Raw genomic sequence first — 18,112 nt, 5'->3', positions numbered from 1 at the left:
GTCATATTTGGTGCCGTCTCAGGCCACTGTGTAGATTTGATAGCTCTTTGCTATTACTTTGACATTAGCAAATATGCTGCCATCTACATACAGTAGATTTTTATGGCTGAAGTCACACCTAATACAGAACAAACCCCTACCCCTTCCCAAGAACAAGTTAAAGAGAAATAAAACCCCTTGACCATTCAACCGATCAGGACTAACCTTTCAGACACAAACTGATCAAACGTAATAACGACCACCCCATGTGATGTCAATAAGGCAAAATGCATGTTGGCACAAACACAAATTGTCATCACAAATTTCTGACTGCCGAACCATACCCTCTGTTCTAACTCCTACGGTTAAATGTTTTCTATATGGGTGCTTGTGTACATCCCAAATACCAGCTAAGAAACTGAGTAAAAGAAGTTGCATTATTCTCTGATGTTCTCGTGATGTTTGGTGTAAATGTTTCGACCGTGTTCCTATTCTCAATCACCTATTGTTCTTCTGCATAGTAATTGATCCCTTTCTGTGGATCTAACAACTTTTTCATAGAATGGAGTTACCTCTTCTCACATTTTCACTCCAGAAAAGAAATGATTTTTATTGAAACACAAAAAGGCAAGTAGACACTGCAATGCTTCTTATAAAATATTGTCTGTAAGTAGGATGTAAAGCAACAAAAAGCAAAAAAAAAATATAATTTTTCCAGAAATTACAGTATTTACAGTGAAGACAACTTGAGAGTTCAGACAGTTGCTGTATCCACACAACAAGCACTTGGGATCAGTTTCAGCCATCATCAGGCTCATTGAGATTGTTCAATCATGTAATCTATAACATGAGCCTAAAGGACAGAACTGAAATAGTCTGTAATAATGGATGGGAGAAAGTAACACATGACTGAAAGGTCTGGATGATGAGGAGTCAGGTTAAGGCTCCAAGGCAATAAGAGCAAAATAGCCCCTGCTCTTCTGTAAACATCCTTACTCCCAAAGACTGCGGCTTTCCTATTGTTTGCCGGGAGTCACATCTGTGTAATCTTTCAGTACGCCCGCCAAGTGGTCATTGTGAGTCTTGAATCTCCGCTTCTTCTGGGAGTTTGCCTTCTTCCGCTTCTGTACTGGAATCTGAAAACATAGATGAACATGTATTACATTATCATTATTCTGTGCTCAGCGGTTTTCATCAGCCCACTACACAATGAAAAAAGCAGAAAGGAGCATGCTCGACCACTATTCCCATATAACAGGGTCATAGTGGGGCAAAATAGCCGCTCCAAAGCTTTTCATAGTGGCAGAAACTCTACCCAATGGCAGTCCTGTTTGGGGCACACAAAGTATTCTATAGTTCTTGTAAGGAGAGACAGAGAGACACAGAGAGACACAGAGAGAGACAGAGAGACACAGAGAGAGACAGAGAGAGACAGAGAGAGACAGAGAGACAGAGACACAGAGACACAGAGAGACAGAGAGAGACAGAGAGAGAGAGAGAGAGAGAGAGAGAGAGAGAGATCCCCTTACCTAGCTCCGGCCGTCTCCCGGGGTCTTCTGCTCTGGTCTGCGATCGAGCAGACGAGAGCAGAAGATCACCGATAATACTGCTGTGTCCTATGCATAGCACTGCACAGTATTAGCAATCAAAAAGTGTTAAAAAAAAAAAGTTAAAAAATGTAAAAATAAAAAGTAAAAAAAAAAAATAAATGAAAAATCCCCACCCCCAATAAAAATAGTCAGTTTTTCCCATTTTACCCCCAAAAAGCGTAATTTTTTTTAAAATAAACATATCTGGTATCGCCGCGTGCGTAAAATGTCCGAACTATCAAAATATAATGTTAATGATCCCATACGGTGAATTGCGTAAACGTAAAAAATTTAAAAAGTCCACAAATGCAGCTTTTTTGTCACATTTTATTTAAAAAGAATTTTTAATAAAAAATGATCTAAAAGTTTTATATATGCAAATTTATGCAAAAAAAAAATACAGATGACGGCGCAAAAAATGAGCCCTCATACCGCCCTATATACGGAAAAATGTAAAAGTTATAGGTGGTCAAAATAGGACAATTTTAGATTATTGATTTTGTACAAAAAGTTTTAGATTTTTTTAAAGCGGTAGAAAAATATAAAAGTATCTATCCATGGGTATCATTTTAATCGTATTGAACCACAGAATAAAGAACACATGTCATTTGTACAGTGTGAAAACAAAACCCTCCAAAATGTGCAAAATTTTGGTTTTCATTTAAATTGAGAGATTTCATTACAAATTTGGGTTTTCATTTAAAATGAGAGATTTCATTACAAAGTACAATTGGTCACGCAAAAAACAAGCCCTTATATGGGTCTGTACATGGAAATATAAAGGAGTTATGGATTTTAGAAGGCGAGGAGGAAAAAACGAAAATGCAAAAATAAAATTGGCCTGGTCCTTGAGGTGAAAATGGGCTTGGTCATTAAGGGGTTAAAGGGGTGGTCCCTTTTTTTACTTACCCTATTTGTCTTGTTTCATTTCTATTCTTGTTGTTTAGCCTACTCTACCGTATATGCCGGCGTATAAGACGACCCACAACTTTTACAGTTAAAATATAGAGTTTGGGATATACTCGCCATATAAGACTACACCTCCTACCGCGACGTACGGTACCTTGTAGTTCCCCCACATTAGGCAGGCAGTATAGTTCCCCCACATTAGGTAGGCAGTATAGTTCCCTTCACATTAGGTCGGCAGTTCCCCCACATTAGGTCGACAGTTCCCCCACATTAGGTCGACAGTTCCCCCACATTAGGTCGGGAGTTACCCCACATTAGGTCAGCAGTTACCCCACATTAGGTCAGCAGTTACCCCACATTAGGTCAGCAGTTACCCCACATTAGTAGCAGTTACCCCACAATAGTAGGCAGCTCCCCCCACATTTGTAGGCAGCTCCCCCCACATTTGTAGGCAGCTCTCCCCACATTTGTAGGCAGCTCCCCCCACATTAGGTCAGCAGTTCCCCCACAATAGTAGGCAGCTCCCCCCACATTTATAGGCATTTCCCCCACAATAGTAGGCAGCTCCCCCCACATTTGTAGGCAGCTGACCCCCACAATAGTAGGCAGCTCCCCCCACATTTGTAGGCAGCTCCCCCCAACAGACATACAGCTTCCAGCCATATACAGTGTATGGCTGCAGGCTGTATGTCTGTACTGCTGCCCCCACAGTGTTTCGATCACCGCTCCTTCGGCCCGGGTCACCATCTACTGCTATGGCCTATGGACAATAGCAGTAGGTGCCGGGAACGGGGAGCGGTGACCGGATCACTTAAGATAGCACGGCCGGTCACTCACCAGGCACCGGTCGGCACGCATCCTCCTGCGGTCCCCCTGGTTTTTCGGGACACGGGGAGGTCCAGCATAGGAATACCTATGATTATTTGCCACGGCTCCCGTGTGTGGCTGCAGGGGGGGCCGGCCAGAGCAGGTAAAAACTAATACTGCATACTAAAAACCAGTTGTAAAACTACAACTCCCAGCATGCCCGGACAGCCTTTGCCGTGCTGGTAGTTGTAGTTTCACAACAGCTGGAGGCCCCCTGGTTTTTAGTATACAGTATTAGTTTTTACTTGCTCTGGCCGGCCCCCACCAGCAGCCACACACGGGAGCCGGCCTGGGCAGATAATCAGAAGTTTTCCTATCCCGGACCTCAATACCCTGCGTATAAGACGACCCCTGACTTTTCAGACGAAAATTTGGGGTTAAAAAGTAGTCTTATACGCCGGGATATACGGTATTTCCGTTCTTTGTTGCCTTTTTATGCGCCCCACTTTGTTTTCCTATCTTTGCTTCTATTTCCTGTTTCTTGCTGTGCTGAACACTACAAATCCCAGCATGCCACATGCCTTGCTGGTTTGGGGCTGCTCCTTTTTTTTTGTTGTTCCGCCCTTTACCCACCCAACTATTTTCCCGGGTCAGCCCCTTTATACACAGCACACTAATATAATCAGCCTTGGTTGGGAAACACTGGCATAAACACACAAAAGGGACTACAACTCCCAGCATGTGTCATTCAGGAGTCTTCAGTCCGTGGTATAACACCAGCATGCTGCCTCTGTAGTCTCCTGGGGGTCGTAGTTCACCACACCTCTATAGGGCATACCCCAGTGTTTCCCAACCAGGGTGCCTCCAGGTGTTGCAAAACTACAACTCCCAGCATGCCCTGACAGCCTCCCAGGCATGCTGAGAGTTGTAGATTTGTAACAGCTGGAGGCACACTGGTTCGGAAACACTGGTGTAACATGATGTGTATGCTGAATAGGCTAGAACAGTGTTTCCCAACCAGTGTACCTCCAGCAGTTGCAAATCTACAACTCTCAGCATGCCCAAAGTCTGTCAGGGCATGCTGGGAGTTGTAGTTTTGCAACAGCTGGAGGCACACTGGTTTGTAAACACTAGCGCACACACACACACACACACACACAACAGAGACTATAACAATTCCAGATCAAATCCACTGTTCCTGATGACTGCCATTTGTTAATTACATTCTGAACAGAGGATATTGATATCTGAAAACTTTTTGCTATCTTCTCTTAGCCTTCTCCAGCTTTGTGGGCGTCAACTATTTTCAGTTTCAGATTTCTAGACAACTGCTTAGAAGAACCCATGGTGCTGATTGTTGGGGCAAGGTCAGATGAGTCTGGGCATTTAAAACCTTTGAGATTGACATCACCTGGTCTTCCCAGATGATGATTGAGAACAATCCATGACACTGGCAGGTCTCAGCTTTGCTTTGCAAAGGGGGCAGTGCATGCTATAAATTCTGCAGGGTGCCCAAACTTTTGCAGATGGCATTTTTTTGGTTTTCTGTTATTTTGAAAGTGTAAATGATGGAAATGAAATCTAATTTTTGTTGACATATTATAAGATTGTCTAATCTGTAATTTGATGCCTTTTGGAGATTTTTCCATCTTTCCTTGGCTTCTTTATGCACATTAATACAAATTTTTACTTGGGGTGCCCAAACTTTTGATTCCCACTGTAGTTATGTAGCTAAGCAGCCAGAGATCCTACAAATGGTGCTCCAGATGTCTGACCAGGTGATTCACATTATACCCAATACACCCACACTGGATTGCACTAGAACAATGGATGTGGGAGATATATCTGGGAAAACTGTGCTGGAAAAAAAAGAAGCATTTGTGTATATGTAACAAGATTATTTCAGCCCTGACAACACTTTTCCATACAATGACCGTAGAAATAAAACAGGGGTCAGGATGGGAACTCTGATCGGCCTGTAGCTTTACAATCACCCCCCCCCATTACAGGTAGTACACTGTAATGCATTGTGTGTTTTGAGGTTTTGCCATCATAGCCAGCCGTAACTTTCTGTGTGTGATCAGAGAGGCTAGCTTTAGCTCACCACACACATATCAATAAGCCATTGACATCCTTGACCTTATCCCTTACTCATCAGTTGCTCTTCCATGGAAAACTTTTGCTAGGTATTAACCACTGCATACTGGGAACTACCTACCTACTAGAGGCTGTAACAGAGTCAACTAACCATCAGACTCTTGTGAAAGTTGCTCAGATCCTTACACTTTCTTATCTTTCCTGCTTCCAAAATATCAACTTAATACTTGAAGAGTAAGACACTTCCAGAGATTTTTGCAACCTATCCACCTTGTATGAATTCACCCTAATAGAGAATAACTACACATTTTAATATGTGAATCGGTGATCAGGCAACTTCATTCTTGGGACTGGTGAGGGTGCCAGCAGTATGACCTCTTCTGAGCAGATAGTTATGCTATGAATGTACGTAGTGAGGAATGTGTTGTGTATACCAAGAAGTAGATTGACACCCCTAATACTCATTTTAACCCCTTAACGACACCGGACGTAAATGTACATCATGGTGCGATGGTACTTAAAAGGGGCAAAAACATCTTATCCCCTATCCAAAGGGCCCCCCGCAATCAGACATCTTATCCCCTATGCTTTGGATAGGGGATAAGATGTTTTTGCCCAGAATACCCCTTTAAGACACCGGCCGTCTCCTGGGGTTTTCTGCTTTGGTCTGAGATCGAGCAGAAGATCACCGATAATACTGATCAGTGCTATGTCCTATGCATAGCACTGAACAGTATTAGCTATCAAGTGATTGCTATAAATAAATAGTCTTTGGGGACTATTGAAGTGTAAAAAAAAAAAAAAAGTAAAAAAAATGTTAAAATAACGTAAAAGATTTAGAAAATCCCCTCCCCCAATAAAAAGGTAAAACGTCAGTTTTTCTCATTTCACCCCCAAAAAGTGTGACTTTTTTTTATTAACAAACATATTTGGTTTAGCAGTGTGCGTAAATGTCCGAACTATTAAAATATAATGCTAATTTTCCCATATGGTGAATGGCGTAAATGAGAAAAAGTCCAAAATTGCTGCTTTTTTTGTCACATCATATACCAAAAAGAATTTATAAAAAATGTATTAAAAGCTTTACATAGGCAAATGTGGTATCAATAGAAAGTACAGATCACGACCCCAAAAAAATTAGCCCTCATACAGCCGCTTACACGAAAAAGTGAAAAAGTGATAGCTTGTCAAAAAAGTTGGTTCAAAAGCTTGAGATTTTTTTTAAGTGGTATACGGTAATAGAAACGTTTGTAATAATGGGTATCATTTTAATGGTATTGACCCACAGAATAAAGAACACATGTCATTTTTTCCATAAATTGTACGGCATGAAAATGAAACCTTCCAAAATTTGCAATATTTCGGGTTTCTTTTCAATTTTGCCACACAAATAGTATTTTTTTGGTTGCACCATACATTTTATGGTAAAATGAGTGAGGTCATTAAAAAGGACATCCTCATACTCCTACTAGTCTGTGGATGATTGTGTGATGATTTTTAGAAGGCGAGGAGGAAAAAAACGAAAATGCAAAAATAAAATCTGTCTGGTCCTTAAAGCCAAAATGGGCCTGGTGCTTAAGGGGTTAAGAATATCTCAGCCTACAGGCGAACAACTTACAACTTTCTTTGGTCCAGATTCCTGCATGGAGGAAATGCCTTGTCTCTTCAGGTACTCCTCAATCTTCTCGTCATCCATGGAGTCCACTGGGACACTCCTCCACAGCTTCTGAAATTCTGATAAGAAAGGAAACATCAGGCCAACAATTCTCCAACCTTGCCTATCTATGCCAACCGTGCCTTTATGTATGGCTCAAAATAAAATATGACTTCTACTGCATCAGCTACCAAGCATTTCTGGTTCAAAGTGACAGTGAGTACGGTAATATGTACATATAAGCATGGAGAATCAATGATAAGCAATATATTGGTTTCTTTGGTCCTAGCACAACCGCAGGACGAGGTTCCTAGGTCTGAATACTCGCCCATTGTATCCTTTTCAGTTCCGATTGTTAATTAAGCATATTTCTTTTTCTATTGATAAACAATACAGTAATACAAGCTATATTATTTAAATGTACATAGGGGTCCTGTATTTAGGCGCCATTGTCTGTGTATTCTATATATTTCTCATACTGAAAAGGCTGGGCTTTATGCAACTACACTGGATGTTGATTTATGCCCTTTTGTATAGTGCTGTGTGTAATATTGATGCAAATCTAACTTACACTATTTGGGGTTGGTACTACATAAGTCAATGGATTCTGTGGCTTGAACATATCATCCCCCAATAATAAAATAAAGTGCTTTGCTGTGAGCTGTTAAAGGGGTATTCCAGGCAAAAACTTTTTTTATATATATATCAACTGGCTCTGGAAAGTTAAACAGATTTGTAAATCACTTCTATTAAAAAAATCTTAATCCTTCCAATAGTTATTAGCTTCTGAAGTTGAGTTGTTGTTTTCTGTCTAACAGCTTTCTGATGACTCACGTCCCGGGAGCTGTCCAGCTCCTATGGGGATATTCTCCCATCATGCACAGCTCCCGGGACGTGACATCATCATTAAGCAGTTAGACAGAAAACTTCAGAAGCTAATAACTATTGGAAGGATTAAGATTTTTAATAGAAGTAATTTACAAATCTGTTTAACTTTCCGGAGCCAGTTGATATATAAAAAAAAAGTTTTTGCCTGGAATACCCCTTTAAGAGTCTGGTATCTGCTATACCTCATGGCAGTGCATGAATTGGGGGCTATGCTTGTTGACTGTGTATGTTATGCTGCAGTCCAGGAATGAAGGGAGAGGGAACAGTGCCAGATGCTGCTTTGATATGGTATTCCAGGTATTCCACACACTGGATTAGGGAGGAGATGAGAAATAGCAAACCAAGCGCTACCTCAGTCACTATATGCTGTATTCATTTATCACCATTCACACCACACCAGCTGCTTCAGGGCTATGTACTACCAATAAGCTAAACAGAATACCTTATGCTGGAGCAAACTGAATGCAATCTCTGATGATATAAATAAAAATAATCAGGTTAAAGGGGTACTCCAGTGGAAAACTTTTTTTTTTTTAAATCAACTTTTAAACAGAAATTGGCACAAAATTAAAGAGATCTGTAAATGACTTCTATTTAAAAATCTTAATCCTTCTAGTACTTATCAGCTGTATGCTCCACGGAAGTTCTTTTCAGTCTGACCACAGTGCTCTCTGCTGACACCTCTGTCCGTATCAGGAACTGTCCAGAGCAGCATATGTTTGCTATGGGGATTTGCTTCTACTCTGGGCAGTTCCTGACATGGACAGAGGTGTCAGCAGAGAGCACTGTGGTCAGACTGGAAAGAATTCCAGAAAGAAATACAGCTGCCTCTGGAGTATACAGCAGCTGATAAGTACTGGAAGGATTAAGATTTTTAAATAAAAGTAATTTACAAATTTGTTTAACTTTCTGGAGCCAGTTGATTTGAAAAAAAATGTGTTTTCCACCGGAGTACCCCTTTAATTCTGTATTAATTTTAATGTTTAAGCCTTAGGTTGTGCAGGCATGCTGTGAGCTGTAGTTTTGCAACAGCTGGAGATCCACCGTTTGGAGACCAGTGATTTATGTGCTACATAGCACAGACTGGATATTAGGCTGCTATGCTTTACATTCAATGATAAACTGAATTCTTGGAACAGGACTGCTGCTCTGTTAAGGCTTATTTCACAATTATGTCGCCTTCAGAGATTCCGGATTAAATAACATAGAATGCTGTGCTACTTTACTCAGTAAAATACAAGAAACCATGATGGAAGCCTGACAAACCCTAGTAGTGTTTATTCACATGTAATGTATCCTGCACATGTTTAATGCGGAGGATTTGAAGTTGTGTTCAGTCATTTAGTTTACATTCAAATCTGCAACATAAAATCCTGTGCAGGATACTGTATGTGTGAATAGACCCTTAAGGGAATCTGTCAGCTGTATTTGCTGCTATGAGCTACAGACACCATTAAATAGCTGTTCGGGTATAAAAACAAACTGTACATTACTTGGAGCCAATGGTGCTGGCCAAACTTCTTTGATTGGGTTCACATATATCAGTTGTCTGGCACGGTGTCCCTCTGGTTTGCACCGGAGGGAAACTGATGCTAGAACTGATCCCATTGATTTGAATGGGACAGTTCACAATTATCCAGGGTCCCAATTTTGAGGCAGGATGGTTGGACCCGCTTGACAGGGAAATGCAGCTTGTGCCAAAAACAATGGACGCTGGATGCCATACAACTGCACGTTGTCATCAGTTGCGGGAAGATTTAGGCTAAGTTCACCTTTGCTGGATGCCAGACATTTGTGACCCCAGCCTTATTTCTCAGCCAAGTGTCAAGGGGCTTGAGATGAGCTCCTCTAGTGTCACAGCCTGGCACACCACCTCACTCTTACCTTATAGTCCCTCCTTGACCGATGTATGCTAAACAAGGAGGGCCTGGGAGGTGAGAGTGAGTGAGGAGGTGATACACGAGAAGCCTAGCTTCAAGCTATTTTATATATTTGGCACAACTATCCTACACAGCTGCAGAGATTGCCTTTATAGTCAATGGGGCACAGTTGGCATTCGTCATGTAATGGGCATGGACACACATTTTCACCTTCCTGTTAAGTCATTCTACGAAGATGCAGAACAGCGGAAACAATAGTGGTGTAGATCACAGAGTGTTGAGTGAAAACCACTGTAATAAAGCATTTACTGTAGTTTTAGGTGTGTAGTGTAGTAAACCAGAAAGTCTCTACATACTAACATCAAGCAGACCTATTGAAAATAAAATAAAGTACCACAGAGAACACTGGAAAGTTGGAGAGTTTTTAACTAAGAAAGCTTTGTTTTCCAACTAGGGTGTCTCCAGCTGTTGCAAAACTACAACTCCCATAAAACCTCTTTATACCTTCTCTCTACAATCAGGTAGTGATGAAGATTCACATTTAGGGCCATTTCATTTTTTGCCCCTGTTTAGTGTATATGCCGGGAAAACTTCCCAGCGTAAGGGTGAATAAGAGGCTGTGATGGATGTTATACAATGGTAGATGCCACTTATGAGCTATTATGGCATGTTTTACAGATAAATCATAAAAAGCTCATAATTGTGTACCATAAATGATGTAATATGGCGGCAGCTGTCCCCTATAAATGATTATGGCATCCATTTAATTGATAATTTTTTTGTTTGGTTACAGAAGCCTGTACATGGAAGAGCATTGTCCACTCTATGTTTTATTTTATGCAGTATCATACACTGGCCAGAAAGACTTCAAAAGGACACTTTTTTAGCCAATGTAGGGCAAATGTAACCTATAGAAATGGTTCATGTCTTCATCAGGAACTATCCCAGTGTACACACGAAATGTAGATTAAAGAAGCACACAAGTCAGGCTTTATATGTCTGAGGAACGCTGATTATTCATGGTATCTGCTGCCACCCAGTGGATGAAAGTGAAATCTCTACTTAATAACAATCATTAAGAAAAATCACCTTGTATTCAAACATATAGAAAAAACAGCAGCACTATCTCTCAAAGAACCAAAAACATAACAGATGATACTATGACAATTCAGGTCTGATTGAGACAAATATTACAGAACAGTGTAAGGGTGGCCATACGCCTTAGTTTGTCTAAGGCGTACGGGGGTTACCTTCCCCTCCCCATCAGGGATACATAAACATTCAGCCTAAACGTGCATGTATATGAGGAGCTCAGAATGCATAGCGTTCAATCAATGGTTATTGTAAATGTATTGGTAAGGAGTACTCCACTACTTTAAAGCTTCTCTCCTATCCGCAGGGACCTCCAGTGATCTCGAGGACAGGGCCACATCTCTCACTTTGCACGGAGCAGCGTGTCAGTGTGTCTCTATGGGAGTACTCCTATATACAGTGCACGGAGCAGCGTGTCAGTGTGTCTCTATGGGAGTACTCCTATATACAGTGCACGAAGCAGCGTGTCAGTGTGTCTCTATGGGAGTACTCCTATATACAGTGCACGGAGCAGCGTGTCAGTGTGTCTCTATGGGAGTACTCCTATATACAGTGCACGGAGCAGCGTCAGTGTGTCTCTATGGGAGTACTCCTATATACAGTGCACGGAGCAGCGTGTCAGTGTGTCTCTATGGGAGTACTCCTATATACAGTGCACGGAGCAGCGTGTCAGTGTGTCTCTATGGGAGTACTCCTATATACAGTGCACGGAGCAGCGTGTCAGTGTGTCTCTATGGGAGTACTCCTATATACAGTGCACGGAGCAGCGTGTCAGTGTGTCTCTATGGGAGTACTCCTATATACAGTGCACGGAGCAGCATGTCAGAGTGTCTGTATGGGAGTACTCCTATATACAGTGCACGGAGCAGCGTGTCAGTGTGTCTCTATGGGAGTACTCCTATATACAGTGCACGGAGCAGCGTGTCAGTGTGTCTCTATGGGAGTACTCCTATATACAGTGCACGGAGCAGCGTGTCAGTGTGTCTCTATGGGAGTACTCCTATATACAGTGCACGGAGCAGCGTGTCAGTGTGTCTCTATGGGAGTACTCCTATATACAGTGCACGGAGCAGCGTGTCAGTGTGTCTCTATGGGAGTACTCCTATATACAGTGCACGGAGCAGCGTGTCAGTGTGTCTCTATGGGAGTACTCCTATATACAGTGCACGGAGCAGCGTGTCAGTGTGTCTCTATGGGAGTACTCCTATATACAGTGCACGGAGCAGCGTGTCAGTGTGTCTCTATGGGAGTACTCCTATATACAGTGCACGGAGCAGCGTGTCAGTGTGTCTCTATGGGAGTACTCCTATATACAGTGCACGGAGCAGCGTGTCAGAGTGTCTGTATGGGAGTACTCCTATATACAGTGCACGGAGCAGCGTGTCAGTGTGTCTCTATGGGAGTACTCCTATATACAGTGCACGGAGCAGCGTGTCAGTGTGTCTGTATGGGAGTACTCCTATATATACAGTGCACGGAGCAGCGTGTCAGAGTGTCTCTATGGGAGTACTCCTATATACAGTGCACGGAGCAGCGTGTCAGTGTGTCTCTATGGGAGTACTCCTATATATACAGTGCACGGAGCAGCGTGTCAGAGTGTCTCTATGGGAGTACTCCTATATACAGTGCACGGAGCAGCGTGTCAGTGTGTCTCTATGGGAGTACTCCTATATACAGTGCACGGAGCAGCGTGTCAGAGTGTCTGTATGGGAGTACTCCTATATACAGTGCACGGAGCAGCGTGTCAGTGTGTCTCTATGGGAGTACTCCTATATACAGTGCACGGAGCAGCGTGTCAGTGTGTCTGTATGGGAGTACTCCTATATATACAGTGCACGGAGCAGCGTGTCAGAGTGTCTCTATGGGAGTACTCCTATATACAGTGCACGGAGCAGCGTGTCAGTGTGTCTCTATGGGAGTACTCCTATATATACAGTGCACGGAGCAGCGTGTCAGAGTGTCTCTATGGGAGTACTCCTATATATACAGTGCACGGAGCACATGCCAACACACTGCTCCACGCACAGGAAGAGACAGAACCTCTTTCTGAAGATTGCGGGAGGTACCAGAGGTTGGATAGAGGATAGGTTTTAGAGTAAGGGAGTGCCCCTTGAAGCCAGATATACAGGATAAAATACATATGCAAGGAAGTAATTGATATCACCGGATCTGCACAGAAGTAATAGAGAATATATACAGTAATAAGTCAAAGTATAGCAATGTGAAATTATATTGCACGGGAAAGGGCACTCAGAGTAACAATACCAGGATTAACACAGGGGACATGTCTAGTACAATTATCCCCCCAAAAAGGTGAATCAGTAAAAAAGTACTATGTGCATTGGCAAATATACGTGCAAAACAAACGCAGACCATCGAAGGTGTGATGTGCCAATACACCTGTTGGGTTAGCACTATCCCGATCTCTGCACAAATACTTGTTCCTTAGTTTCAAAGCGAGTCTTACCTTCATCTACAGTGAACTGGCAGCTTTTGTCATTGTAGAAAAGGATTTTCTTCTTGTCTGGCCTTGTCACAAATATAATTTGATCTCCCAAAGCCTTGTGAGGAATGAAAAAATACATAAATAAAATAAAAGTAGACAGAAATCGTACCGTTTCTCGCATGGTTTAGATGGGAACACTTCCAAATGAATTTTTGTTGTTTTACAACTACAGAATGTCAAGTACCCAAAAGTTGTAAACAATGTCTAAATGTAGCAATAGAAAATGGATGTAACGGCTTCATGTTATCTACAGTAGATCGTAGTACACACCAAGCTGAATGACAATCATTTCCTCAACATTTCACCTCCACAATAGTAAATGTTACAGTCCCAGAAGTCCAAATGTTGGGACCTGCATCAACCAAACTCTTTTCCTGTCTTACCTGCTTCTTCAAGCAACTGTATAACTATTTGAAGAAGGGTGCTGTCATGGAGACAGCGACCCTCTAAGTAAGACATTAAACTGCGTCTGTCAGATGTATAGGTCCTACATATACCATTCATCACACAGAGACCCATGTTAAAAAATAAAAAAAAACATATATCACACCGCATACATTTTTTTATGGGATCCAGCTGAATGGAAGAGCACAGAGGTCATTGCTATCCTATCCAGCAAGCCAAGATACATCCCAGTGCTCAAAATGATAGTCTTGACCTTAGTTAAAACCCACGTGCCAGGACCTATCCAAGTGCTTACGTTAAACAGTTTGAACGCAGTCTAAGGCCGGTGGCTGTGCATGACCTGCCATTTTCTGTGTGGTAGCTCTCCTCATACACCACTCAACATTCTCTTCAATTTGTTTAAGTGGACAGATTTTGACTCACGTGCCAAAACATGTGTTGGACTGACACCATCCTGGACCCTTATTATCTTTAGGGTTTGTATAGTCCTATTTATCTACACCTTAGCATTATAGAGGGGTTTTCAAACATTTGCACATGGCACTTTAATGTACTAGTAGCATTTTTTTTGCACTTTATTACTGGTTTACTAATGTGCAGTTACATGTCCCAGTACATATAGATATTCCCTATCCTATCGGGTTGTTACTATACTTCACATACCCATAGACATTTACTTGTATCCGCTATAATGTATGCTTCTGGTGATGTTGCATTCCTCCTTTTTATGTAAGTTTTATGGTAGATATAATATATATATTTATTTATTTATTTAAATTTTTTTAAGATTAATATATTTTTGTATACTTCTATATAGGTGAATCAGTTAGGTGTTGTTTTTTGTTCCAAATTTTCCTGCAAGCACATATGTATGTACATAATGACAAAATAGTCCATAGGGTCACATATATCCCCAAGCAGACAAATATGTGTCAACTGGGACAAAAACATATACTGTATAAGTATGTATACACACATAGATACATATACAATTATATGTATCTATACACACACACACACACACACACATATATATTAGACAAAATCTTCTACAACTAATGAACCAGATGTGCACATCTGACTAAAATAAAGACTTGAGTCCATAATTACTATTGCTTTAAGGGGTACTCTGCCCCTAGACATCTTATCCCCTATCCAAATAAGAAATAAGATGTCTGATAGCAGAGGTCCTGCCGCTGGGGTTCCCCACAATCTCCCTGCTGCACGCAGCGTTCATTCAGAGCGTTGGGTGCAGCGCCGGAGGCTCGTGATGTCACACCCCCTCAAAGCAAGTCTATGGCCATCACGCCCCCTTCCCATAGACTTGCATTGAGGGGGCATGGCCGTGACGTCACGAGCCTCCACATCACTAGTCATCCGGCACGAACTGAAGTTTGCTTCGTGCACCGGATGTCTGGGGTGCCGCAGCAGAGCTAGTAGGGGTCCCCAGCGATCAGATATCTTATCCCTTTCCTATAGGGGATAAGTTATCTAGGGGCAGAGTACACCTTTAAGATTAGACAGTTTTAGTAGCCCTGGGCCATTGTACCGGACAGTGCACCCTTCAGGTTTAAGCCTGTAATGTCAACTGATCATTTTAGCAAGTGAGAAACTGCTAACATGCAGAAAGCTCAATAGAAATCAGCTGCATTATGTGCTCTATTACTAATACAAGGCCCATTGGTGACAACCACTAAGCAGACAGCATTGTAAACACATGACTAGTTAAACGGGTTATCCTGGAATAGACAGCATGTTACTATCTTGTTCAAAGATTCTTGTGCTGAGATAGAGAAATTACCTTTATAGCTTTCTGTGCATTAGGAAGCCCTTCTTCTATGTCATCCAGCAAGATCCCCCCTAGTCCTCTTTGATCATGCTTGTCCAGGAGCCTCAATAGGGCCTTTTTATCCTTTAAGTTGTACTTGGGCTTGAATGCATATCTACCATCAATAATGTCAATTTTAGGATTGTTCACCAAAGCCTACAAGAAAGAAAATATGTATGTGTACATTACGTACTGTAAACAGGTCACATTATAGTTTCAAGTCTATCACCCCGAAACATTATGAAATGAAACAGCCTTTGCTTCCATACTACTGAATAAAGGCAGATTTGCTGTTTCAAATGTTGTCCGTGTTTCTTAAAGATGTATTCAATTAACAAACGAAACAAGAACTAACATTTACCATGAAAAAAGTTCTTTAGAAGGCTAACCCCAACACGACAAGCCTTCTGTATATATAGTTTATATATTAGAATACAAACGTCATGGGGGAACTGTATGGTATAAAGTATGAGAATAAAGTGCAATAATGTGCACCTGTTATTTTGTAAGATTTTTATTACACTGACCCTTCAGAATGGTAACACGCTGAATTTAGTGCTCTCACTGCTATTATTGAGGCACTGTACTGAATGATTTACAGTACACTGCCATAGATGGCATGTGGGGGAGAAGGGGGTTAATAATAATGAGGTGTCATGTAATGTCGCACCAAGCATTGAACTGCTGCTGAAGACAAGGCTGCAGTACTTCTCCTTTCCAAGAGAGACGATGGCCTGGAGGCTAAAATGGGCTTGTTTAAAGAGAAAGAGTTGATGGGCTGAAGGCTCAGGGAGTAGTGGCAAGGGACTGCAGACATGCTTTGGGAAAAATCACATACCTTCATGTAAGGTCTTGGTGAAGGTCACTGGGTCACTGCTAGGCAAACTGCAGAATCCCCAATTTAGATTAGGGAATGGACCACTTCTTAGCCTGTTGCTAAAGCAGCACAGAATTTTTAATGCATTTGACAGCCTTGAGAAGAGTTAGTCTGCTGGGGCCGGATCTGAAGGCGTGGCTTACGGGCGACTGGCCACTGATAGGTCTGAAACCAGGCTCAGTGGCCTCCATGCAGTACTGAAAGTTATTCCATGCTGAGTGAGAGAGAGATGTGTAATCCTCTATTACTTGGTTACTCTAGGCTTCACTTGTCCCAGCCCTTCAAAAGTCATTAGACATCCATAGCAGTGATCTGCAGCAAGTGTAGAGCTATAACGCCTAGCCTGTCCCCACACCAAGTATCATGCAGCCAGGGCATATGGGTACGACCTGCATCCTCTAGGGGTTAATACAATTATGCAGAAACTATAAAAATATAAAAATTAAGTGGGCGGGGCAAATCATTAGCAGTTTTCAGCTAAACACAATTTTCGATTGAAAATTTTCATTTTGGTGCACCACTAAAAAATTATATACACAAACAAACACACATATACATTAAATATATATATATATATATATATATATATATATATATATATATATTATATACACACACACACACACACACACAAGACAGCAGCTAACACACAGCACTAGCTAATAACAAAGCAGGTTTTCCCTCATCTAGCAGATCTATCGATTTCTACAAATCAATACTGTGTTTCTTAAAGGGGTACTCCGGTGAAAACCTTTTTTCTTTTAAATCAACAGGCTCCGGAAAGTTAAACAGATTTGTAAATTACTTCTATTAAAAAATCTTAATCCTTCCTGTACTTATTAGTTGCTGAATACTACAGAGGAAATTCTTTTCTTTTTGGAATGCTCTCTGATGACATCACGAGCACAGTTCTCTCTGCTGATGTTATTATAATAATAATAACACTTTATTTATTGTTGTCCTTAGTGGGATTTGAACCCAAGGCTCCTGCACTGCAAGGCAGCAGTGCTAACCACTAAGCCACCATGCTGCCCTGCACGGTTACATACATCTGCTATGCACGGTTGCTAAAATGGACAGAGATGTCAGCAGAGAGCACTGTGCTCGTGATGTCATCAGTGTTCCAAAAAGAAAGGAATTTCCTCTGTAGCATTCAGCAACTAATAAGTACTGGAAGGATTAAGATTTTTTAATAGAAGTAATTTACAAATATGTTTAACGTTCTGGCACCAGTTGATTTAAAAGAAAAAAGGTTTTCACCGGAGTACCCCTTTAAGTAAGTAGACAAGAGACTAAAATCTGCTAACCCCACAGGAATAAAGGTGAGTGTCGGCGCTCGCACACAGGGCTGCCATCAGAAATTTTGGGGCCCCTTACACAGCTCAAGGCTTGGGCCCCCCTCCCGTGGCCCACTACCAAGTCTGCCCCCAGTGCCCGCCTGCTATCTTACCCATTGTCTGTGAAAAAAATATTTTAAAACACACGACAAGAAAAACAAGAGCCCTTTAATTTAAAGAGGAATAGGAAATATCACTATAAATATTACCATCTTACAGTTACTGACCAAATCCTGTGTACTGAGACCCATTTTACCAATAATA

General features: G+C 41.6%; 1 protein-coding gene across 1 annotated transcript in view; it reads right to left on the bottom strand.

Annotated features, from left to right (window-relative positions):
• Positions 1–506: 506 nt before the first annotated feature.
• Positions 507–18,112, bottom strand: part of GTF2E2 (general transcription factor IIE subunit 2) — a 67,820-nt gene continuing 50,214 nt past the window's right edge. The window contains exons 5-8 of the mRNA XM_056568867.1: positions 15,608–15,790; positions 13,363–13,456; positions 7,000–7,115; positions 507–1,115 (exon numbers count right to left, since the gene is read on the bottom strand). Coding sequence (XP_056424842.1) covers positions 996–1,115; positions 7,000–7,115; positions 13,363–13,456; positions 15,608–15,790 — 513 coding nt within the window. The 3' untranslated portion in view covers positions 507–995. The remainder of the gene's footprint in view (positions 1,116–6,999; positions 7,116–13,362; positions 13,457–15,607; positions 15,791–18,112) is intronic.

Source organism: Hyla sarda, chromosome 1, assembly GCF_029499605.1.
Source record: "Hyla sarda isolate aHylSar1 chromosome 1, aHylSar1.hap1, whole genome shotgun sequence".
Classification (NCBI taxonomy): domain Eukaryota; kingdom Metazoa; phylum Chordata; class Amphibia; order Anura; family Hylidae; genus Hyla; species Hyla sarda.
This window is presented reverse-complemented; position numbering and strand designations above follow the sequence as displayed.